This window comes from Mirounga angustirostris, unplaced genomic scaffold, assembly GCF_029215605.1.
Source record: "Mirounga angustirostris isolate CCGP_5_RB_7025 unplaced genomic scaffold, mMirAng1.0.hap1 SCAF_15, whole genome shotgun sequence".
Taxonomy (NCBI): Eukaryota; Metazoa; Chordata; class Mammalia; order Carnivora; family Phocidae; genus Mirounga; species Mirounga angustirostris.
In genome coordinates this window covers 56,341,859-56,366,746 of record NW_026991723.1, presented here as the reverse complement: position 1 = coordinate 56,366,746, position 24,888 = coordinate 56,341,859, and the positions used below count along the sequence as shown (strand labels likewise).

The 24,888-nt window shown below is 40.2% G+C and overlaps 2 protein-coding genes across 13 annotated transcripts in view; one reads left to right on the top strand and one right to left on the bottom strand.

Annotated features, from left to right (window-relative positions):
* Window positions 1-24,888, bottom strand: part of DNAJA1 (DnaJ heat shock protein family (Hsp40) member A1) — a 42,456-nt gene that overhangs the window by 810 nt on the left and 16,758 nt on the right. For 4 of the 12 annotated variants that reach the window (XR_010407683.1, XR_010407678.1, XR_010407676.1 and 1 more), the window contains 3 exons: window positions 23,806-23,913; window positions 21,476-21,587; window positions 4,925-5,115 (listed from right to left, as the gene is read on the bottom strand). Coding sequence is in view for 3 of the 12 variants with exons in the window: in XM_064579375.1 (XP_064435445.1) it covers window positions 23,946-23,972 (27 nt within the window). In the remaining 9 variants the exon portion in view is untranslated. Of the gene's footprint in view, window positions 1-4,885; window positions 5,116-21,475; window positions 21,588-23,805; window positions 23,973-24,888 lie in introns of those variants that run through there. The other 8 variants (XR_010407682.1, XR_010407675.1, XR_010407681.1 and 5 more) reach the window with 7 other exon arrangements.
* On the top strand, window positions 2,942-24,787 carry SMU1 (SMU1 DNA replication regulator and spliceosomal factor). The gene is made up of 12 exons (XM_045882525.3): window positions 2,942-4,481; window positions 8,518-8,728; window positions 10,257-10,409; window positions 11,598-11,708; window positions 13,033-13,161; window positions 14,598-14,717; window positions 16,449-16,565; window positions 17,182-17,309; window positions 18,259-18,385; window positions 20,729-20,896; window positions 23,032-23,184; window positions 24,268-24,787. Exons 1-12 carry the CDS (start codon window positions 4,456-4,458, stop codon window positions 24,364-24,366), a joined length of 1,542 nt encoding a protein of 513 aa, XP_045738481.1. The 5' UTR covers window positions 2,942-4,455; the 3' UTR covers window positions 24,367-24,787.

Below are 24,888 nucleotides of genomic sequence, written 5' to 3'. Positions count from 1 at the left end.
TTGGAACAGGTGGCTTTCAATCAAGTGGGTATATAAAAGAAAAAAAATGAAAGTCCTTCATCAGGGATGGTGCAGAGATTCCTGCTCTAGAAAAGGAGGTGGGAATTAAAAAGGAGAAGGTTGGGGCGCCTGTGTGGCTCAGTCGTTAAGCGTCTGCCTTCGTCTCAGGTCATGATCCCGGGGTCCTGGGATCGAGCCCTGCATTGAGCCCCGCATCGAGCCCCGCATCGAGCCCCACATCGGGCTCCCCGCTCTGCGGGAAGCCTGCTTCTCCCTCTCCCACACCCCCTGCTTGTGTTCCCTCTCTCGCTGTGTCTCTCTCTGTCAAGTAAATAAAAAATCTTTAAAAAAAAAAAGAAGGTTGAGTTATAAGTATAAGACCTATAAGTCATGTCCTGCCTTGAATAGGTAGAATTGTGTGCTAATTTTTCTCTAGACTTTGCCTTATTATCACGTTAGATGAAATTGATCTCGTTTAATAGGAAGGGTCAATCTTTTGCCCCATTTTGGCACTCAAATATTGACCCTGCCTTCTACTTCATTTGCCCATTGGAGGATCTCTTTCCCCTATAACCTCTCCTCCTTAATAACGAGTTAGATATCTGGAGATCCAGTTTATAATGGAAGCTTTTCTGTGATCAGCCTGCCCTCTGCTGGATTAAGGAGTTAGACTGCAGAGACACGACTTTTGGGAAGGGCCCACTTTCTGGAAAGGGGACCTGATCAGTAAATTAGGATTCCCTTGGGGGTCACTCTAGGCCATTTGTTCACCAGCAATCAGATCTAGGGACACCTGGGTGGCTCAGTCGGTTAAGTGGCTGCCTTTGGCTCAGGTCATGATCCCAGGGTCCTGGGATAGAATCCCACATTGGGCTCCTTGCTCGGCAGGGAGCCTGCTTCTCCCTCTGCCTGCCTCTCCCCTGCTTGTGTTCTGTCTCTCTGACAAATAAATAAATAAAATCTTTAAAAAAAAAAGAAATCAGGTCTAGGAGGCTGTAACCTAGTCCCTACGTGGAAAGTGAGAAGCTTCCTGATGAATACAACTGCCTGGATTAGAGGTTAGAAGTTGTGTTGTTGAGTTTCTTTACAGATAAAGAGATATGAGAGACCTCATTTGTCTAGTGGTAAAAACAAAACCTCATAGACAAATTGGTCTTCTAGTAACTGCTAAAGTTTATCGTTTTGCTAATAAGGGATCAGAAAGATGACAAAAGTTTATGCTTTGGGTATGAAAAGGATATGGAAATTGATGGGTTATATAGTTGGGATACAGAAGACTTACATAAGCAGCTAGTTTAGGGGGAAAAAAACCTTCCTAACTAGGTAAAGACTACAGTTTTAGGACACAGTAACAAAAACATCATCTTTAAATCTGCTATTACAGAGGAAACATGGATGAGGAGAGTATGTGATGTCAGAGATATTGGCTGTTAATCAGAGATTAAAAATCCAACACATCTAAGAGATAAAGGATGAGGCTGCTAACTGTAATAAAATTTCATTTTTCAGGAATGGTGTCTGTCGTGGATGCATAAACCACAGACACAGCCACAGATAAGCTCTGATTTGAAAAAGGCCGCTTGGCAACAGGGATTTTTAAATTTTTAATTAATTAATTAATTTGAGAGAGAGCACATGAGAGGGGGGAGGGTCAGAGGGAGAAGCAGACTCCCTGCCCAGCAGGGAGCCCGATGCGGGACTCGATCCAGGGAGTCCAGGATCATGACCTGAGCCGAAGGCAGTCGCTTAACCAACTGAGCCACCCAGGCGCCCAACAACAGGGATTTTTTTTTTAAGGCAGTAAGTGGTGCAGATAGAATACAGTTTATGTGCACCCTCCCACCCCTCACTGCCCCCACACCTTTTTTTTTTAGTTTAGAAGCAATTTTTATTTCTCTGAAATTAGAATTATCAGAGATTGAATTTTTCCATGTAAGTTAAATTTTCAGATAACTGATACCTGCACCTTTAAATACTATAACTTTTCTTCTTGAAATTCAAAAAAATATTTTATGTTTATGAAAAATAATTTTAATGATGCAGAAAAATGAAGAGAATAAAATATTAGTCCAAATCTTATCATCCAGATGAGGTTAGGTGAATATCACTTCAAAGAGCCTTTACATATATATACAATAGAAGATTAGATAGATACTTAGGTAGAAGAGGTTCACAACACTTTTTCTGAAAATAGGCTAGACATGTTTTGGATTTTAGAATTTTTTTATTTTGAAAAGATAGCATGGTTTATATGCTGTATATCTTATAATATCTCCCAGCAGGATCTAGGCAGTACTCCATAATTAAATATGTTAACATTTCTGCATATGAATATTCACACTAAAAGATGTTTAAAAAACTGCAAACAGCCTTACTTAAATTCAGGACAGATTGTGCTGCCAAGTAACTTATAAAATACCTTTAATTTTCACAGCTCTTTAGATTTCAGAATTTTAGGTAAGGAATTGTGGACCTGTGCTTTCCTAGAATATAATACATGTTATTTTTTTAGAGAAAAAACCAATTTAATTGTACCTGTAATTGACTGAATAAAAAGAAACTAAAGTGAAACCAAAGGAATTGCCTCACTTTACATAAATGTTTCTTTTTCAAAATAAGTATTATTTTCTAAAATATTTTTCCAAGGATAAAAAAATAGAGTAAGAGCTTGGAGTCATTATGTTGAAATTATCTGTGATGGAGATCTACCCTATATGCTCTCAAGTACTATTAGACTCAAGGTCCTCCAAATATTTGGTAATATTTCCTTTGGTATCTTGAAATTCTTAGATAATATAATCTACTCATACAGATGAAAAAATAAACATAATGCCTAATACATATGAAAAAATTGTTATAAAATATAGCAATATTTATTTCAATATTTAAATCCTTGCGCCTAAAGTTTTTTTTTTTTTTTTTTTAAGATTTTATTTTATTTATTTGACAGAGAGAGACACAGCGAGAGAGGAAACACAAGCAGGGGGGAGTGAGAGAGGGAGAAGCAGGCTTCCTGCTGAGCAGGGAGCCTGGTGTGGGGCTTGATGTGGGGCTCAATCCCAGGACCCCGGCATCATGACCTGAGCGGAAGGCAGACGCTTAACGACTGAGCCACTCAGGCGCCCCGGGCCTAAAGATTTAATAGGAGTTACAAGAGAAGCTATTCCATTTAAAATGAAGGCAGAGGTGTAGCAGACACTAGAATAAAACGTGTGGTTAAATAATTATAGAGAAGACTTATTTGTATAAGTGACATAGGGAAGTATCCTTGATTGAAGCAAAAATAACATGACAAGTACTAGGTGGAGATAATGAATATGCTATTGTTGAAAATGAGCTGGCTCTTCAAGGAAGATGTAATAATCTATGTTGTGTCATGGGATGGGATAGTGGAAGAATCTCAGAAATCACACACCTATCTCACCGCATGTTGGAGCAAATATTTAGATTCTAAGACCTTTGTGATATTGGAGACCATGTCTTTGAAGAGTTGATGGGAAACAGAGAAAGATTTGAAAAAAAAGCAGCAGTATTTAAGAGGCTAGAGAGAAACTGTGTGCAGAACTTTGGGGACAGTATCAGATAAGACTGAAAGCCAACAGGAAATCTCCAAATAAATCATTTCAATATGTAATTTTCACAACATAGATTTCTTACCATTTTGCTGCAAATACTTTTTAAAATTTATATAGAATGGCAATACAGTATTTTAAAAACTAGCCTTTATGAAATTCATTGACACCACATTTCATTTGTCTCTATTAATTTAATAATGTATGGTTTGAAATCTAGAAAAAGGAGTCTCAAGTCTCCCTTTGAACAATTTGCTTTGGTTTCACTGTTTTTCTAGTAATCTACCACTGCAGTGAAACTCTTTTAAACTAAATACTTAGTTGGAAATGCTATAAATACTTTAGCTCTTTCCAAGAAGTGGGTATGCAAATCCCAACTATGTCCCCAACTTTTTTCATAATTAGACTGATTAAACTGTTTTGGCTTCAAAGTCCTATTATTCTTTTAAATCCATCTTTCTGTTTATTTCTTCCCACTTAACTTTTCCTGCAAATGTTGGCTAGTATTCCACTGGTTTCGAATGTATTAATCTCCCAGTCAGGTACTGTGAATTCAATCCTATCTTTACACCTAGTCAATTAATTGCATCAGATGGAAAGCAAAATTTCCAAACCAGCGCTTCTAAGCAGTTTCCCCTTAGGGAGGAGATGGGAGAATTGTTTTCCCGAGTAGGCGGAGCAGGAGCTCAGACGCAGACCTCTGACAGCCTCTCGAAGCCCCGCCCCTCACGCACTCCACGCCCCTCTGTCGTACACGCCGTCTCCGGAGCGGGCGTCTGACGTCGAGCGGAAGTGGTGTAAGGCGGCCGCCGGAGGTGTATTTGGTGTGTTGCGCGACGGGGCCTAAGAGCGGACTGGTTTGTTCCCTCGTGAAGATATCACTATGTCGATCGAAATCGAGTCCTCGGAGTGAGTCCTGCGGTGGCGGAAGTTTGCGAAGTGGTGGGGGCGGGGAGGTGAAGGGTGTGGAGTGGAAGATGCTCAGGGGGAGGCGTCTGAGAGCCTAGGGCGTGGAGGGCTTCTCCTTGCCTACAAAGAAGCTTCTTGGATCTGGCTACGTCGGAGGCGGGCCCACTAGAAAGTCGCGGACGAGAAGCCCACAGCCCCATGGGAGACTGCACGGGGCTAGGAGGAAGGATAGGCCTTGAAGATCTGAGTTCTAGCCATCGCCAACTCCTGGCGCGTTCTGTGACTGATCAGATTGCCCATCCATTCTGGACTCCAGTCTAATTACCTGCACAAGGGAGCTCGGATTTTAAGCTTCCTTCTCTTCCCGCTTCCCCTGTAACAGTGTGATTCGTTTCCTCTGCTTATATGGCCCCTTTGCGTTTCTCTGCCCAGCACTTACTTACCCAGTATTGTAGCTGTTTCTCTGCCCACCCTACTGGCCTGTGTAGGCGCCTAGGAGCTCCTTTTCCGTATAGTCCCAGTGCTTAGCAGACCGTAGAGCCTCAATTACTGCCGTTGGAATGAACGAACGATTAGCTGTTTTATGAAGCGGTATCTGGCGCTGAATTTTGATTGGTCAGAGAGTTCTCTGTAGCTACAAAGGAGAGACAGAATCTGCAGATTGGGCCAGAAGAATGATCTACTTGGGGGGGAGGCGGACTAATGACTGAAGAAGGTCTTTAGTGAACTTTTTTAGGACTCCACCCTCTACCTTGCCCTTGCCTATACATAATAATTAAACCAGCAGACATAACGTTTGTGTCTTGAGTGCAAGTAAGGGAGAGGACTTGTCCTGAAGACCTGCCACAGGAAGAAGGGAGGTTTATTCATTCAACAAATACTGTCTACTATGTACTGTTCTAGACCCTGGGGATGCAGTAGTTAACAAAACACAAAAATCCTTCCCTTTATAGAATGTACATTGTGATTGGGGAGGGCCCACACAACAGACAAAAACAGTAAGTAAAATATGAGACTTAACAGATGGTAGTAAGTGTTGTGGAGAAAAAGCAAAGAAGAGTGATAGTGCTGGCAACTAAGACAACTAAGTCAGGGCAGGAGTTGGAAAGGATTCCGTGCTTTGGGGTCTAAATAAGAGCAGACACCAACCATTCTCCCATCCTTGGGCTGCTGCATGCTTGTTCGTTCGTTTGTTTTTAAGATTTTATTTTTAAGTAATCTCTACACGCAGTGTGGGGCTTAAACCCACAACCCTGAGATCAAGAGCCTCACACTCTACCGACTGAACCAGTCAGGCACCCTTGCATGTTTTTATTATCAGTAATAGCTACTAGTTAGTGAGTATTTTCTGTGCCAGTCATGCTATTAACAGTATAGTCAACCCTACAGGGTAGGTATTTTTCTTAACAGATGAGGAAACACGCAGAGATGTTAACTGACTTGCCCAGGGTCACAGTAAGTGACAGAACTCTGATTCAAATCCCAGCCTATCTCCAGAGCTTTTAGGTCTTTGTGTATTACAGTTGACCCCTAAATAACATGGGTTTGAACTGTGCACATCTACTTATCTGAGCATATTTTTATCGTACAATACTGTAAGTGTACTCTTCCTAATGATTTTCTTTTTTCTAGCTTGCTTTATTGTTAGGACACAGTTTATAATACCTATAACATACAGAATCTATGTTAATTGACTCTTTATGTTATCAGTAAGGCTTCTGTCAACAGCAGGCTATTAACTTTTGAGATTTTGGGGAATCAAGTTAAACACAGATTCTTGACTGTGCAGCGGGTCAGTGCCCTTAACCCATGTTGTTCAAGAGTCAACTGTACATTGTGTTGGAAGAAAGTAAATTTTGATTTGAGGTGTGTCAAATATGAGATTTTTACAGGGAGGGTGCCTTTTTTGGGAGTGCAAATGGAAGTATCCTAAGAAAGATAGTAGGTACTAAAATAGCAGGGATCTAAACCTGAGTATCTCTCAAAGGGGCCATGAGAGAAAAGACTACTTAATGCAAGTAGCAGTAATCAGTTTCCTTCTGCAGGAGTTTTTAAGAAGAGGGTGTTTGCTTTCCTGTCAGGGATGTATGCTCAAGAGCCACATTGTCAGTTTGAGCCTTCATTTTTCCATTTATCTCTGTTACTTGGTCAAATCCTTATCTGTAAAATGGACATAATAGTAATACCTCATAGGATTGTTTTGAGGAGTAAATGAATCAATATGCCTAAAATACTTAAAACGGTACCTGGTATATAGTAAGTGCATAATAAACAGTAAACATTGTTCATTTTTTTATGTTTATTATTTCTCTCTGATAGAATTGACTAAATTCCAATCTGTAATTCCTTCCAGCCAGGACAGTCTGACCCTCTATTCTCCTGCTGTCCGTAGAAATACAGTATGAGGGGCGCCTGGGTGGCTCTGTGGGTTAAGCATTCGACAGTTGATTTTGGCTCAGATCATGATCTCAGGGTTGTGAGATCAAGCCCCACAACAGGCTCCATGCTGGGTCTGGAGCCTACTTAAGATTTTCTCTATTTGTCCCTCCTTCTGCCTCCCCTCTTTAAAAAGAAGAAGAAGAAAAAAATACAGTGTGAGCCACATACGTACTTCTAAAGAAAGAAGGAAAACAGTGTATTACAGCATTGTACAGTGAAGTTTTACAGTCTGTATGAACAGATTCTTCACCAGATTCCTTACTAAGCCCAAGATCAAGAAGTTTTAACTATAGGGGCGCCTGGGTGGCTCAGTCGTTAAGCGTCTGCCTTTGGCTCAGGTCATGATCCCAGGGTCCTGGGATCGAGCCCCGCATCGGGCTCCCTGCTCCGCGGGAAGCCTGCTTCTCCCTCTCCCACTCCCCCTGCTTGTGTTCCCTCTCTCGCTGTGTCTCTCTCTGTCAAATAAATAAATAAAATCTTTAAAAAAAAAAAAGTTTTAACTATAAATAACTATAAATAACTTAAAAGTTTTGTCACATGTTGAAAGTGGTTGCTTCTTCTCTCAATATTTGGAAATTATCTGGCTCCTCTTTTCCCTTGGTAAAGTGAATCCACAATGTTTTTATTTCACTTGTCCTGAAAATTTGGTAATAAAGGCAGTGGTAGGTGTTACTTTGTTTTACTTTTACATACAGTATGGTTCTACTTATTGTTTAACAAATCCCCATTAAGAAAATCTCACTTTATATTTTTTTTTATTGTTTAAAAGAATGGACCAAATCATCCTATAAGCATTTCGAGTATATTGTGTCAATGACTGGACTAGGTTTAAGTATTTCACAAAAGTGGACAACAGTTAGGGGTGCCTTGGTGGCTCAGTTGAGTAAGCTCAAGTCATGAGCTCAGGATTGTGAGATCAAGCCCTGGGTCCATTCTCTCCCTCTGCCCCTCCCCGCCATGTGCTCACACACACACACTCTCTAATAAATAAGTCTTTTTTTTTTTTTTTAAGATTTTATTTATTTATTTGACAGAGAGAGACACAGCGAGAGAGGGAACACAAGCAGGGGGAGTGGGAGAGGGAGAAGCAGGCTCCCCGCAGAGCAGGGAGCCCGATGCGGGGCTCGATCCCAGGACCCTGGGATCATGACCTGAGCCAAAGGCAGACGCTTAACGACTGAGCCACCCAGGCGCCCCAATAAATAAGTCTTTTCAAAAAGTATTCAACAATATAATCATACATTATGCCAAGTTAATAAGAAACTTGGCATAGTAAAAAGATCTCATACCTTGGAAGTAAGAGAGTCACCGTAGTACCAACTCCTTTTCTAGCTGACTGTGAGACACTAGGCAAATTATTTCTCCTTCCTAACCCCAGTTCTTGAATTTTGACTTGAAGGTTGGACTAGATGATCCTCAAAGTCCCTTGTACCTCGAGATTCTGTGATTTTTGGAAAGTTTACTTACATGATAACTGGAAAGCAAAGAGTGAAAGGAGGATGGCCGAATAGAAGAAATAAGCTAGGGGGGCTTTATTTTGTGGACTCTTTTGGTGTGTGAGGATTCCTGAACTAAATGAGTTGCTTTCTTTTTTCAGTGTGATCCGTCTTATCATGCAGTACCTAAAGGAGAACAGTTTACATCGGGCGCTAGCAACTTTACAGGAAGAGACTACTGTGTCTCTGAATACGGTGGACAGCATTGAGAGTTTTGTAGCTGACATTAATAGTGGCCATTGGGATACTGTTTTACAGGCTATACAGTCTTTGAAATTGCCAGACAAAACCCTCATTGACCTCTATGAACAGGTAAGAGTGGAGGTGATGCTGATCCCCTTCAGTTGGTTTATTGAGGGTCCCCTCACTGGGAAGCATCAGCGAGCATTCCTTGAAGTACTGTGGGACTGTAACAGCCCTTAAAACTTATACTGTCAAGGCTTGAGTACTTTGTATGTTTTTTTTCCTCTTTTTTTTTTTGAAAAGCCAAGATTTTCCTAAATTAAAATTATTTTTTAAGTGATCATTAAATAAACTGTTCTGATACCAAGTAGAGTATTACAATTCAGTTCTGGCGCTAACCACCCAGAATTAGTGCAGACCCTGCAAGCTAAAGGCCCAGCCCTCCACAAGATTCCCTTTACTTCAGACACAAGATGCACTTTTTTGGGGTCTCAGGCCACCCACACTCCTGACCAAGTGGCTGCATATCTGGGTACCCATGACCCCTTAAGAATTGATAATTCACTAGAATGAATCACAGAACTCAGGAAAGTGCTGTATTTATGATTACAGTTATATTATCAAGAATACAGATCAGGACCAGCCAAATGAAGAGACACATAAAGGTGAGGTCTCGGAGGGTCCTGAGTGGAGAGCTTCTAATGTTCTCTCCCTGTGGAGTGTCTCACCTGGCTTATTAATGTGTTTACCAACTAGGAAGCTCCATTGGGGTTTTTATTGGGGTTTCATTCAATCTTCAGCTCCCCAGCACTCCTTGGAGGTTGGGCTGGCTTAAAACCCCAACCCTCTAATGTGGTTGGTCTTTCTGGCAACCAGGCCTTTCCATGAGCTGTCTTCATAGCACAAACTCAGATGTGATGCAAGGGGCTCATTAATAATGAAGATATTCCTATCATTAGGAAAATTCCAAGGTTTTTAGAAGCTCCATGCCAGGAAACCAGGGCAAAGATCATATAAATTAGTTATTATACCCTTGTATAATAACAGAATGGGCTTTCTGGAAATAGGAATGTAGTGTTGTTCAAAATAAAAATAGGATAGTTTGTTTATTTACAATCCACATGAGTTCAGTAATTCCCCAAAGAAAATTTCATTTATTGGAGAAAGGTTTCTCTGGAGCCCTTGGAAATATTCTCATCTTTAGTTTTTTCAGTTTCTGTATTCTGAACAGTAAGCCAGAGCGGAGAGGAGATGGGTAGATAAAAATGAAAGACAGAAGTTGAAAGACTGGGGTGGCTCAGTTGCTTAAGCGTCCAACTTCAGCTCAGGTCATGATCTCAGGGTCGTGAGATTGAGTCCTGTGTCAGGCTCCGCCACTCAGCGGGGAATCTGCACCTCCCCCTCCCTCTGCCCCTCCCCGCCTTGTGCTCCCTCCCTCTCTTATAAATAAATAAGATCTTAAAAAAAAAAAAGAAAGAAAAATTGAAGTTGCTATTTATAATTGCTTCATTTATCCACCTGAAAATGGTAGGGAAAAGAGAAAGGAATATTTCCTAATATTGGAAATCATGTTGGGAGGCCATTTCTGAATCAGAAATTGTACTGAAAGAGTACTAAGAGAATGCATTGAAACAGACATTTTCTTTCAATTTTCCAGGTGGTTCTGGAATTGATAGAGCTGCGTGAATTGGGAGCTGCCAGGTCACTCCTGAGACAGACTGACCCCATGATCATGTTAAAACAAACACAGCCAGAGCGGTATATTCATTTGGAGAACCTCTTGGCCAGGTCTTATTTTGATCCTCGTGAGGTATGACAAGAAGCTCTTGTTAACTTTAAAAAAAATGCAATAATCTGTTTTTTACCATTTTATTGGATACTGATTTTGATTTAATTTTTGAGAATGATACTTTACTGTATATGTGTGTTGATTGGAATTTACATATGCTAAAGAGAATAATCTTGTTCAATTTTCTGAATATTTGAAGGTCTTCCCTCCCCTACACATTCCATTTTAGAGGGTTGTATGTTGATTAGTAAAGAAGCAAAAAATTTACTGTGATATAATTTCCACATTAGCCCAAGTACTTATTTGACCCTGAAGTGCTGCCTGACGGCTAGCATATTTACTGTGCATTTGTGTCCCTTGGCCCAAAAGTGCAGTTTTCTCTCAACGTTTTTAGTTCTTAGAAAGCTCATGCTTTTGTCTCAGCCAGTTATGCTTACTGGTAGAGTGTGGTGACAGATACTCTTTTCTTCTTCCCAAACCTTATTATATGTTTCACTGTTTCATTATTTCTCATCCAGCCTTTTACTAGTCTAAATAGGAGGAAGAAGAATTTAATAGGTCCTAGAGAGTGGAAAGTTAGGGTAAACTCACAGAAACCATGAGGATAAAGGAAGGAAGTTTAGATTACCATAACAGGATTCAAGTTAGAGGTGGTGAAGAACTTCTGGGCTGGGAGTCGTTGGACTGAAGTAAATGACCAAAAAATTACTAAAAGAATCCTCAGCTTTGCAGATTTTTAAAAAAACTGGAAAAACAACTCTGGCTTTGACGTGGTTTACTTGGACCCTTTCAGAAATAACAGTGTGGATTGGCTGACCTCAGGTCTCTCCAACGCATACTTTTGAAATGCAAGTGGGGAGAGTTGGGAGTTGTCTTAACTAATTAATATAATTAATCCCTTCTTTAACCAGATACATTTTTTTTATATATTTTTTAAATGTTTCTGCTTGGGGCAGCTGAGTGGCTCAGTCGTTGGGTGTCTGCCTTCGGCTCAGGTCATGATCCCAGGGTCCTGGGATCAAGTTCTGCATTGGGCTCCTTGCTCAGCAGGGAACCTGCTTCTCCCTCTCCCTCTTTGCCTGCAGCTCCTCCTGCTTGTGCAGGCTCTCTCTCTCTGTCAAATAAATAAAATCTTAAAAAAAAAATGTTTCTGCTTGATGATTATTGTTGTTTTTAAGTAAGCACACTCCTATCCTTCTCCTTTTTCAGGCATACCCAGATGGAAGTAGCAAAGAGAAGAGAAGAGCAGCAATTGCCCAGGCCTTAGCTGGGGAAGTCAGTGTGGTGCCTCCATCTCGTCTCATGGCATTGCTGGGGCAGGTAATTAAAGTCTGTGGAACTGAAATTACCCTGAACTCCTGGTACTGTTTCCTATATATAAACTATATGTACAGGCTAAAGAAATCAGACATCCTTAGAACTGGGAACTGCCCGTAGAGCTGCTTGTACCAGTACCTGTTCCATGCCGCCCTCATTTATCCTGGGAGAAGCAGTATAGATTAGTGGTTAATAGCACAAGCTCTAGAGTTAGTTAGAATTAGGATGGTCGTAGAATTTATCATCCCATTTGGGATGGCTTAAGGGTGCTGTTGCTCATTGTGCCAGGACACTGTCAAAGGCAAATTGGAATAAATGTTTACCATAGTTAGAATCCAAGATCTCTCACTTACCAACTAATGTGGGCTTTGGCACATTACCTAACTTTTCTGGACCTTTTTTTTTTTTAAGTAATCTTTACACTCAATGTGGGGCTCATAGTCCCGACCCTGATCACATTAAAAGCTCAAAAATCGATAGGAAAAATAGTAAAAATACAATAGATAAGTGGGCAAAGAACATAAATGAAAATAAGAGTTGGCAAATGATCTAGCCTAGGACCATCAGTCTCCGAAATCCATGATTTTTCCACTCCCCATAATGTAGTCACAAACACTGTTGAAGTTGTAACTTTTTGGGAAAACGGTCTGGCGGTGTATATCAAGAGCCTTAACCTTCATATTCTTTTTTGGATTCAATAATTTTTCTTCTAGGAATCTATTCTGTGAGTATTATCCCTCAAATAGAAAAAGCCTTATGTTCAGAAGTGTTTATTGTGGCATAATTTAGCCGTGTAAAAAATTGGTAGCAGTGTGACTGTCCATTAATATATCAATTAAACTGTTAAAACATTCACCATGTAGGGTATATTTTACAGCCATTGAATTGATAGTTATGTCATTGCATGATCTGAGGATAGGTGAAAACAATATAAAATTTTATATAGAACATCATTACAGATATGTTAATAAACACACGTAAGGGGGAAAACACTAGAAGGTATACATAAAATGCTAACCAACAGTGGCTCTATTTGGATGTTGGGACTGTGGGAGATTTTTGTTTTCCAAATTTTGTTTATAATAAAAGTCAAACCTCTAAGAAAATAGATATGGAAATACGGACCTGTTGGCTCTCAGAGTTCCCTTGCACCCCAGGATCAGCCTGTGTTCCAAAGACACAGAGTTGCACAGATTATGTTGTCTTTGGAGGGCCAAAGGTGTGTGGGTGTGGATGGTAACCTGGTCCTTTCGGGCTGGGCTTTGAGCAGTCAGGACGAGATCTTAGAAGCAGCCAAGCAGGTTAGTGTGCGTTTCTTTGCTGACAGGCACTGAAGTGGCAGCAGCACCAGGGGTTGCTTCCTCCCGGCATGACCATAGATTTGTTCCGAGGCAAAGCGGCCGTCAAAGATGTGGAAGAAGAAAAGTTTCCTACACAGCTGAGCAGGCATATTAAGGTAGGATCCTTAGATACTCAGCCATTTGCTCATCATTTGTTGAGGACTCTGTGCTTGCTCAGCCAGGCTGTGTGCCAGGAGCTGACAACTTTCAGGGTTGCTGCTGGTGACCACTGGGGTCCTCCTGGGGTCTGGCAGTGGCACCCCTCAGGTGTATATCCATAAATTTGGCAGCTGGCCCATCCTCTGCCCTTGCACTTCCTCCCAGGAGGCCTTCATTTGGAAGCATTGGTTAGCTCTAACCACTAACATTGGTTAGCTCTTTGGGTATGCCTGGAACTAACTGTGAGCTTTCTGTGTATTCGCCCTGTTCATCATTGCTGCTTTTGCCTGTTACATGTCCGGCAAAGTACCAGGCATGGACTGTAAAGCAGGCTTGTGTGGTGTTCGAGGAAAATAATTTTATCATCTCGTGGCTGGTTCATGTTTTTCGTTTGTTTGTTTGTTTGTTTATTATTTTAATCTGAGACTTTTCTAGCACAAAGCACAATCACGAAATTGCTGCAATTCCCAGAATTTCAAGCCTATTTGCTACTTCAGCATCTCCTTTCTATTAGTTTCTCTCTGGGTTTGTGCTCTTACTGAATTTATGGATTTTGAAATATTTCATATTCCTCAAATCTTGGACCTTTGGCTTAGGGCTTTGAATTTATCTTTTCTGGATTATATGTTCTGATTCGCATGTAAAGATATTTCTGAGTAGCACTGTTCTATTTACCTGGCTGAAGCCTTGAGACAGAAATCCATTATAATTATGCTGCTGGGCTAAGATTTTCTTTTATAAAGACTTTCCTTTTCTGGCATTTAAAACGAAATTCATAATAGAGCTTTTCTCTGTTCTCATTTGTCTAATGTTCTGTAGTTTTCATCTATTATTGGGAACATCATTGCTGGTAAATGCTCAGGATACATCTCCTAGGCAAATAGTCTGTCAGCTCTAATTCTAGAGTCAGTCAGCCACACATTATCACTTGATTAAATGAAGGTCATGAAAAGAAACCAGATGGAAAATTTGCTTACAAAGCAGTATAGGAAAACAGACATTTATTTTGAAACACTGAATTGTTGTCCCCTAGATGTACAACATATTGTCTCGTACTGAGTGTGAAAGTCATACTGATAGTGGCTGCTTCACGTAAAAACTTACTGAGTGTTTTAATAGGATTATTTGTTCCAAGTCCTTTCACATTGCTTTGGAAATATCAACTTCACATTAAAAAAAACCTAGTTTAAACTGAGAGCCCAGACCTAAAACTGGCCAGAGAAAATATATCCATTGTCTCTGTGTCCAGATACAGAAATACCCCTCCAATACGCCATAATATAGGCTAGCTATGACTTTGTGCTAGGGCAGGATTTCTCAAAAGGTTAAAATGGAAATTGTTTTAAGGTCAGTAGATAAAAATGCATCTGTTTCATTGTTTCATTTGAAACAGTTTGGTCAGAAATCACATGTGGAGTGTGCTCGATTTTCTCCAGATGGTCAGTATTTGGTCACTGGGTCTGTTGATGGATTCATTGAAGTCTGGAACTTTACGACTGGAAAAATCAGGAAGGTAAAGTATTTAAAATAGATTAACTTTTCTAATGGGAGAATTCTCTATTTTTTGTTTTTAAATTATTTGTTATTTTTACAATATAAGTTTATTTTTTAAATGAATAATATATACATCTGATACAACATTTTTTTAAAGATAATATTTGTTTGAGAGAGAGAGGGCTAGCTCGAGCATGAGCAGGGGGAGGAGCAGAGGGGAAGGGAAAGGGAGAAGCATACTCCCTGCTGAGCGCAGAGCCAGACTCAGGGCTCCATCCCAGGACACTGAGATCTTGACCTGAGCCGAAGTCAGACACTTAACCGACTGAGCCACCCAGGTGCCCCCATCTGATACAACATTTTATAAAACAGAACAGTTATTCAGGAGCAAGAGCAAGAGTCTTGCTCCTATCCTTGTCCCTCAGCTGGTCAGTTCTCTTCCTTGGTCCAGCCACGGTCATCAGTTTCTTATGTAATCTTCCTGGAATTTCTAGGTATATGTAAGCAATTACTTATTGTTTCTAATCTAATGTAATTGTAGTACTAATTGTTTCTCTTATTATGAATGAAGTTGAATATCTTTTTATATGTGAAAAGCCACTAATATTTCCTGTTCTGTGAAGTCTTCGTATTGTTTGTCTATTTTTCTTTTGGATTCTAACTGATTTTTAGGAAGTTTGAGGAAATCAATCTTTGTAATATGTATTGCAAATATTTTTCAGTTTTGACCGTTATCTTTTGACTTTGCTCATCATTTTTTATAGACTTAATTTTTTTGTATCATTATATTTATCCATTTTTTTCTTCTACAACTTCTAGTTGCTTTCATGTTTCATTTTATGTTTAATTTTTGATCCATTGGAATTTGTTTAGGGGGATGAAGTTGGTGTAGATCCAACGTAATTTTTTTCCTAAATAGGTATTTATTGACTATCCACTGATTTAAAATATAATCTTTATCATAGAATACTAACTTCCACTCCATGGGTAGTGAATTCATGAGTGGTTTTCATTTTCTGCTTCATATATTTCCTTATAGTTTGCTTTTTTTTTTTTTTAAAACCATGATGCAGGGTGCCTGGGTGGCTCAGTCGGTTGAGCGACTGCCTTTGGCTCAGGTCATGATCCCAGGGTCCTGGGATCGAGTCCCACATCGGGCTCCCTGCTCTGCGGGGAGCCTGCTTCTCCCTCTCCCACTCCCTCTGCTTGTGTTCCCTCTCTCGCTGTGTCTCTCTCTGTCAAATAAATAAAATCTTTAAAAAAACAAAAAAAACCAAAAAAACCATGATGCAGTCTTACTTTGTAATTAGGAAAAGATGAAGATACTTTGTTCTGAATAGTAATGGATGATAAAAGAAACATCACAAGTCGATTAGTCAATATATGGCTTTAGGAAAAGTAGCTGGCAATTTGGAAAAGACATTGGTTTTTCACATCATACCCTAAAATAAATTCAGATACATTAAAAATGTACAATGTAGAATTGTAGGGGAATTTTGCATAGAAAAAAGATCAGTGAGCAAAAGGGTGTTATATTGGAATTTTTTAGAGTATTAATTTGAAGTGTACAAAATTACTTATTCCCAGCACTAGCAGTGGTTCATTAGGAACGTGTACATGGCACTAGTATTTGCTTTGGAAATTCAGAGTAGGCACAATCCGTTATTCTGCTTTTAGTGGGTTTGTAGAGATCTGGCATAACTGGGGGTTTTGTGTTATTTTGGTAACTGCTTATCTTTGTTTCCTTTAGGATCTTAAATACCAGGCCCAGGATAACTTTATGATGATGGACGATGCTGTCCTCTGCATGTGTTTCAGCAGAGATACAGAAATGTTAGCAACTGGGGCCCAAGATGGAAAAATCAAGGTATTTATTAGTGGCACAAACCTTTATATGTAGACATTTTGATACTTCTGCAATGAGGTAGTGTTCCACATGTGATAGCTTAATAGTAGCGACTTTGTTGAGCATCAACTTTATGCTAATTTACTTTTTCTTGTTTAATCCTAATAACTCTGCCTCAGGAGGTTCAATAATCAGTTTAAGGTCACACAGTTGGTAACTGATAGATTGGGACTTCAACTTAGATCTGCTCCTCATGCCCTTTCTGCTGTACCACCCTGGCTCACCTTATATGATGTGTTGTACTTTGGGGTTTTTTTTAGGGAATGGGGTGGTCTGCTGTTGATTAGCTGTGGTTTGTATTTAATTGCTGGTGAAACACCCTGGGCTAGATAAAATACAGAAAAGTCTCTGCTAAGTGAACTTTGAGTCTGAATTTTTGTTTTAATAATTTACAAGGAAAGAGGTTTAAGTTTCAGAGGATTCAGTTATTGCACTATGTGAAGCAGCCATATTCAACTATTAGCATGCATTTTTAATGCTGTTTTAGTACAGTATTGAGCATTGCATCTTGCTTGGCTCTGCAGGCTAGAGTGGGACTCTGTTTACAAGTTTTTACTATTTTTTTTTTTATGTAAAGGTATGGAAGATTCAGAGTGGACAGTGTTTAAGGAGATTTGAAAGGGCACACAGTAAAGGTGTCACCTGTCTAAGCTTTTCTAAGGATAGCAGTCAGATCCTTAGTGCCTCTTTTGACCAGACAATTCGGTAAGTAAGAGTCCCCAAACTCCCTCACTTGGGTTTGCTATAATGAAGCACTGGAGGGAGGTACTCGTGATTCCTTATGCTTTCACCAAGATGGTGTTATATGAAGAGTCAGTGTATGTGAGACCTCATTATTATTTTGTTCATTTGAGTCTACCCAGAAGAGAGAAAGGGATTATAGCAGTGTTTCATGTTTCTCAAAGTGTGATTTTTGACCCACCTGCAGCAGAAGCACCATAGAGGACATATTACAAATATAGCCAAGACCTGGAAGTATGTCCCTGAACAGAAGCCTATGGTATTATTGGCATATTTTCTTCCAGTCTTTTTTTTTTTTTTTTTAAAGATTTTATTTATTTATTTGACAGAGAGAGACACAGCGAGAGAGGGAACACAAGCAGGGGGTGTGGGAGAGGGAGAAGCAGGCTTCCCGCTGAGCAGGGAGCCCCATGTGGGGCTTGATCCCAGGACCCTGGGATCATGACCTGAGCCAAAGGCAGACGCTTAACTACTGAGCCACCCAGGTGCCCCTTCTTCCAGTCTTTGTGCCAAGCTTTTGTTTTTGTTTTGTTTGGCATAATGAAAATTTTACTACATACATAATGGCATAGTCCTCTTTCTTCACCTGATATTATAAATTGAGCTTCTATAATTCATTGAAAGAATATTTGGTCCCAACTGCAGTTTATAGAATATTTTTATTACATAAACTATTTTTTTTTAAGATTTTATTTATTTGTGAGAGAATGAGCTAGAGAGAGCACACACGAGTGGGCAGGAAAGGCGGAGTGAAAGGGAGAAGCAGACTCCTGCCAAGCAGGGAGCCTGATGTGGGACTCCATCCCAGGACCCTGGTTTCATGACCTCAAGGCAGACTGTTAACCGACTGAGCCACCCAGGCGCCCTGCATTCTATAGAATATTAATTGTAAATTTCTTTTTGTTTGTGATAGAATTCATGGTTTAAAATCTGGGAAAACATTGAAGGAATTTCGTGGCCATTCCTCCTTTGTTAATGAAGCAACTTTTACACAAGATGGACATTATATTATTAGTGCATCCTCTGATGGCACTGTAAAGGTTAAGTATTTGCTACTGGTCTATTTTGGGGTTTCTATTTTTGTCCTTTGAAGAGTTTTCAGTGGTGATAATAGTGATGATTGTGGTGGAGTAAACTTCTTTATTAGCTGTTTTCAAGCTGTAAATGAGTGGAGTCTGAGACAGTAGTAATATTCTTTGGTGAATCCCTACTGAAGGACCTCCAGTTTCAAACTTACATAATCAAAGTAGACTTTATCGTGTAGGAAAAGAGGAAGGGTGTGGAGGCCTGTATTAAGTCACACCCTATTTATAGTGGTTAAAGTCTATCTTGATAAAGGTATGGTTCACCCACGATAGTCAAGTTTACAAAGGGCTTAGTGGCCAGATAAATAGATCTTTTTTTTGTTGCACAGTCTCACCCGACCCCTGACCCCCCAACATTTTAGGGGCCTTCCCAACAGCATTTGTAGAGAGGCAGGAGAGGTGTAGAGTACAACTAAGCCCTTTCTCAAATATTCATTTACTGTCCTCAGCTCTCAACTGCAAGTAGTGGATCTTCAGCACCTTAAGAGGTTTGGTTATTTATTTATTTATTTATTTTAAGATTTTATTTATTTGACAGAGAGAGAGATAGCGAGAGCAGGAACACAAGCAGGGGGAGTGGGAGAGGAAGAAGCAGGCTTCCTGCCGAGCAGGGAGCCCGATGTGGGACTCGATCCCAGGACCCTGGGATCATGACCTGAGCCAAAGGCAGACGCTTAATGACTGAGCCACCCAGGCGCCCGAGGTTTGGTTATTTTAATAGCAGGCCTCATTTCCTAAAAGAGATGAGAAATCCAAATAGAAAATTGCTGGAGATCTTTGAGACAATCCCATTTATATTCTGGACCTGCTTTTATTTAATTTTTTAAAAAAGATTTTATTTATGAGAGACAGAGAAGGGGAGGCAGAGGGAGAAGCTGGCTCCCCACAGAGCAGGAAGCCCGATGTAGGACTTGATCCCAGGACCCCGGGATCACGAGTGGAGCCGAAAGCAGCTACCTAGCCGACTGAGCCACCCAGGTGCCCTGGACCTGCTTTTAAATTGCCTTATGTATGTGTGTAGTTTGTGGCAGAAGACCTAAGCATTTTAACACAAACGCCTAAAAGACCACCCTCTGAAATTGCTTGTTCTGGCTTGGGAATTGAACCAGGAACCTGAGGGTAGGAAAGTCTTCCTCAGGATGGTTGGGGAGATACACAGAGCTCTTAGTACTTTAGTCATGGGATTTGCCCTCTTTGTGCTTTGTATATGGGCCTTACAACTTGTACAATGCCAGTGGGAGGTTGCCTGTCTATCCCTCTTTGTTTTGTGGTCTTTTCCTTTAGTTCTTCAGAGAGTCAGGTAAAGCATCTCACTGACTTTTTGGACAGAAAACACTGGGAGCCTTAGAACTCTTTACTTAAAAGTTCATTTCTCTCCTGAAGGCAATTGGGCTTTAGAGAACAGATTTGGGGCAGATGATAACAGTATAAATTAGGAAAATAAACACTGGGGAATTAGTGGGGCAGTTCTTTCCTCCTGTTTATAGGTATTCAATGTCTGTTTTATGCTAAGCTCTGTTGAAAGCACAGAGCAACCAACGCAGTCCGTGCCTTTGAGGCTTTTGTGTCTGTGTACCTCGTTAAGTGAATGGGGTCCAGACAATGCCATTCAAGATCTGGTCTATTTTTCTCTCAGCACAGCTCAGATTTCAATAACTGTGATGTCTGATTTAACCCCAGCAGTTCATAACAGCCCAGAAGGGCAAGGTGAAAAGCATTAGGATGGGGACTATTACCAGAAGAGAAGTTGGGCTGGGAGAGATAATACACGTGTCCAAGAGTGACTTCTACTTCATGGATCCTCATGTGTGTGTCAACACTGGCTTCTCTTCAGTGGTTCAAGCTGTACTGGAATCATTTGTGGAGCTTTTTGAAAAATGGACATGTCTATGCCCCCCCCCCAGAGCTATCAAATCAGAATCTCAGGATAGAGTCCTGAGCATACAGTTCTAAAAAGCCCGTGTTTTATTTTGATAACCAGATAAGGATAGCTTCTGGTTGACGGTAGCAGTATTGATGCGTGGCAAATTTTAAAGATACATAGCTCATTAGGAAAATTTTGTAAGAAAAGATCATAGCCTTGTGACTTTTGTTGATACCAGTTAATCAGCAAACATGATAAGTGCTTACTATGTATATGGCAAAGCTAGGTATTTGATAGGACTAAAAATCAAGAAGCTTTTTTTTCTGAGTCAGTTTTACTCGTTTTTAGTTACCAAATGTTCATTTTTTTAATCCCCAAACTTTAGAAATTCTTATACCCCAAAAATGTTAACACCTTAAATTTTTGTGTTACAGATCTGGAATATGAAGACCACAGAATGTTCAAATACCTTTAAATCCCTGGGCAGCACTGCGGGGACAGATATCACTGTCAACAGTGTGATCCTGCTTCCTAAAAATCCAGAGCACTTTGTGGTGTGTAACAGATCAAATACAGTGGTCATCATGAACATGCAGGGGCAGGTGAGTGCTCAGAAAGTGCCTTTGTACGGATCCTGTGGGCCATTCCTAAATCATGCCTTGGTTCTGGCCTTCCAGTAACCAAATACGGGTTCATCACTCCAAAAACCGTATATAATTGACCCCAAAACAATACAGGGGTTAGGGGCACCAACCTCCTGGACAGTAATCTGCATATTACTTTTGACTCCCCCCAAAACTTAACTACTAATAGCCTACTGTTGACTGGAAGCCTTACCGATAACAAACAATTAACACGTATTTTGTATATTGTATGTATTGTGTATACTGTATTTTTTTTTTTTTAAAGATCTTATTTATTTATTTGACAGAGACAGACACAGTGAGAGAGGGAACACAAGCAGGGGGAGTGGGAGAAGGAGAAGCAGGCTTCCCGCGGAGCAGAGAGCCCAATGCGGGGCTCGATCCCAGGACCCTGGGATCATGACCTGAGCCAAAGGCAGATGTTTAACGGCTGAGCCACCCAGGCGCCCCTATATACTGTATTCTTACCATAAAGTAAGCTTAGAGAAAAGATGTTATTAAGAAAATCATAAGGAAGAGAAAATACATTTACAGTACCATACTGTATTTATTTTTTTAAAAATCCATGGAGTGCTGGATCAGTTAGAAGAGCATGCGACTCTTGATTTCAGGGTTGTGAGTTTGAGCCCCACACTGGGTGTAGAGATTACTAAAAAAAAAAAAACATTAAATTAACAAAATCTGTATGTAAGTGGACATGGGCAGTTCAAACCTGTGGTGTTGATAACAGTCCCTGTCTGAGTAAGGGAGCTACAGTATGTGGATTACTAACTCAGTACGTCTCCTAGTTACCACACGATCTAAGGTAGCACTCGAGTCATCGGAAAAGGGCAACAGTGTCTTCATGATATGTATTTGTAATCGGCACTTTTGTAGCACCAGGGACATTAGGAGTGTCAAGATTAAGGTCTCAAGCCCTGGGAACTTGTTGTGGTGCTACTGACATGTTGGCTTGGGCCCTTGGGGATTCTGCTGAGCATGGAGAAGAGCCAGGGGTGGTGTCTGGAACCGTCTCTCCATCCCATTAACTCTTATCACTGATAAATTTGTAGTTTAGAACCCATGGTTGAAGGCCATCTGGCTGGCTCAGCTGGAAGAGCTTGCAGCTCTTGATCTTGGGGCTGTGAGTTCAAGCTCCAGGTTGGGTATAGAGATTAAATAGAGACACAGACTGACTGAACTAACTAACTAAACTAACTTACAAAAAAAGAGCACATGGTTGAGATGGCTGGTCTGCACTATTTCCTGGCTCCCTGCATAACCAGCTGTAGTTGCCTACTTCCTAATTTTCTGCTGGTACGTCATATGTAACCATAGTACAATTATCAAAAACCAGTAAATGACATTGATACAATACTATTAATTCAAATACAAACCTTATTTGGGTTTCACTAGTCTTTACATGCGTTCATTTTGAGGCGACAAGTTCCATGAAATTTTATCAGATGTATAGATTTTTGTAACTACCACCACAATCAGGATACAGAACTGTATTCATTATCCCCAGAGGAACTTGCTCATGCTACAACCTTTATAGTCAAACTTTACCCCCACCCATCCCTAGCCCCTAACGACCACTGATTTGCTTTCCATTATTGTCATTTTGAGAATGTTGTAAAAATGCAATCATATGGTATGTAACCTTTTAACCTCTTGAGATTGCTTTCACTCAGCTTGATTTATGATGATGTGGTGTATAAAGTAGAGCAAGCAAGGTTTTGGAGACAGAGTTCCATCTTGCATGAGGAAAGCATCCCATTCTGTTAGAGGAAACAGTGGAGTGTAAGTCCACAGAGCATTGAGAACTGGTAGTATATTGATTTAGAAATTGTTTGGGTGGTAATGAATTTGCTTCAGGGGAAAATGACAGTAGACTAAAGAGCAGGGTTGGTAACTTGGGATGTATGATTAAGTTTAGATAGCTTATCTGTGGAATATTTCCCAGGCAAGAGGATTTAGCACACGATGAGTGTAATTGATCTAATTATAAATGTCAGGAAACCAAAATGTGGAATTAACAATGTAAAGATGTTAGTTAAAATTGCTGCTAATGCAGATGTTTTGTTTTTGCCTTGGGGTATGGTATGATTTAGATTGTCAGGAGCTTCAGCTCTGGTAAGAGGGAAGGTGGTGATTTTGTTTGCTGCGCCCTGTCTCCCCGCGGTGAGTGGATCTACTGTGTTGGGGAGGACTTCGTGCTCTACTGTTTTAGCACAGTCACTGGCAAACTGGAGAGAACTTTGACAGTGAGTATTACTGACTTGAGGCCATCTCAAGAAATTTAATACTTATGTCTTTCTGAACTCCGAAGTAAACCTTTTCCAGACTGCTGTGTGAAGCTTGGTATCTAAAAAGTGTAAAAATTGCATCACTAAATAAAATATAGGGCCCGTAAGTAATGGTATGGAATTACCTCCTCTCTCAGGAAAGGTCATCCTTCAGTGAACCCTCAGCTTCAAGTGAATAGAATGGGTGGACATAAAGCAGAGAATAAGAAAGGGAACATGCCTGTCTAGCTAGCTAGATTTAGCCATATCCTCTCTGCTGGGATCAGAGAGTGGCAGATACATCTTATTTCTTGTTATGCCACAGTGTGATAGGAGTTAGATCGTCTTTCTCCATCTTTTAGTTGTGTCATTTGGAATATGTGGCCTCCAAGATCTCAGGAGGAGAAAAACTAGCTGAGGGCTACACTGCATGTTTTTGAGACTCACATCTGGAAGTGGCTTATGTTACTTTGTTCCTCATTCTTTTTTGGTTAGAATTCAGTCACATGGCTGACTAAATGCCAGGGGGACAGGGAAAATGTAGTTTTCTGTGGTCCAGAAGGAGAAGTGGTATGAACATATAAAAAATTATATACATACCCATGTTAGAAAATCATCTCTTGGCCTCACATGATTCTTGAGTGAGCTTTTGATGCACCTGCCCTGTCAGGCCTCCATACAGATCTCAGGGGTGCCTAGCTGAGGGGTCTGGAAAATACAAGTTCACTGAGTTGATGGAATCATTTGGTCTTAGCCATTGTCTTGGCCTAGAATTTACAAAACAGTGATGGTGAGTAGGATCAACTGTAATGCAAAAGTGATTTGGGACAAAGCATTATTCACACATTATGAAAAACAGTACAAAAAATGTGAACTAGCAGAGTGATAGCCTCATTTGTTTTTGTTTTGTTTGTTTAGCCCTCTTCAAGGCTGCCTTAGGATCGATTTCTTTGGTGAGAAGTAGAAGCTTCACTCTTTCTCCCTCCCACTCAGCTCTGGAAGCCTCTTTGGGGTGATTTTTATAGACCTATATCCTCTAACCCAGTACTTTACTTTTCCCAGGTTCACGAGAAGGATGTGATTGGTATCGCACATCACCCTCATCAGAACCTGATTGCTACCTACAGTGAGGATGGACTCCTAAAGCTCTGGAAACCCTAATTTCCACTTTTCTTTTAAAACTTGCTTGAGAGCATGTACTTAAGTAAAGACATATTCATGTATTGCTTTTTTTTTTTTTTTTTTTTTAAGGCTACCTTTTCTAAGCAATTGTCTGAATTAGGAACAAGAATAATTTTGTGAAAATTCAATTCATGTTTAAGTAGCAGTTACCCTTTTATATGTATTTTTAAGGTATTCATTTATCTGTTTCTAATTGGGGCAGTCACTTAATGTTTTCAATAATCTACCTGAAGAGTGAAATACTGCTGTTTCTAGAAGAAAACTGTACTCCTTTGATTTGAAATAGTGATTAAAATGTACCTCCTGCAGTAAAACTTGTGAATAAGTAACTATCCCATATTCAGTAGCTCTTTGCTGGTCCGTTTTTTTAAGGTGTTAATAAACTTTACCCTTTTCGGAGGCTTTGTTTTTAAATGTAAATAAGTGCTCATCTAGTTTACATATTTAGAATCAAGTGAGGAGGGTGGGATAAAGCATTATTAATCCCAGTACAGGAGGAAG

Coding starts and splice junctions, on each gene's coding strand:
- SMU1 (XM_045882525.3), top strand. CDS start 4,456: ATGTCGATCGAAATCGAGTCCTCGGA. Junction 20,897..23,031: donor TCATGAACATGCAGGGGCAG/GTGAGTGCTCAG, acceptor GGTATGATTTAG/ATTGTCAGGAGCTTCAGCTC. Junction 23,185..24,267: donor AACTGGAGAGAACTTTGACA/GTGAGTATTACT, acceptor TACTTTTCCCAG/GTTCACGAGAAGGATGTGAT.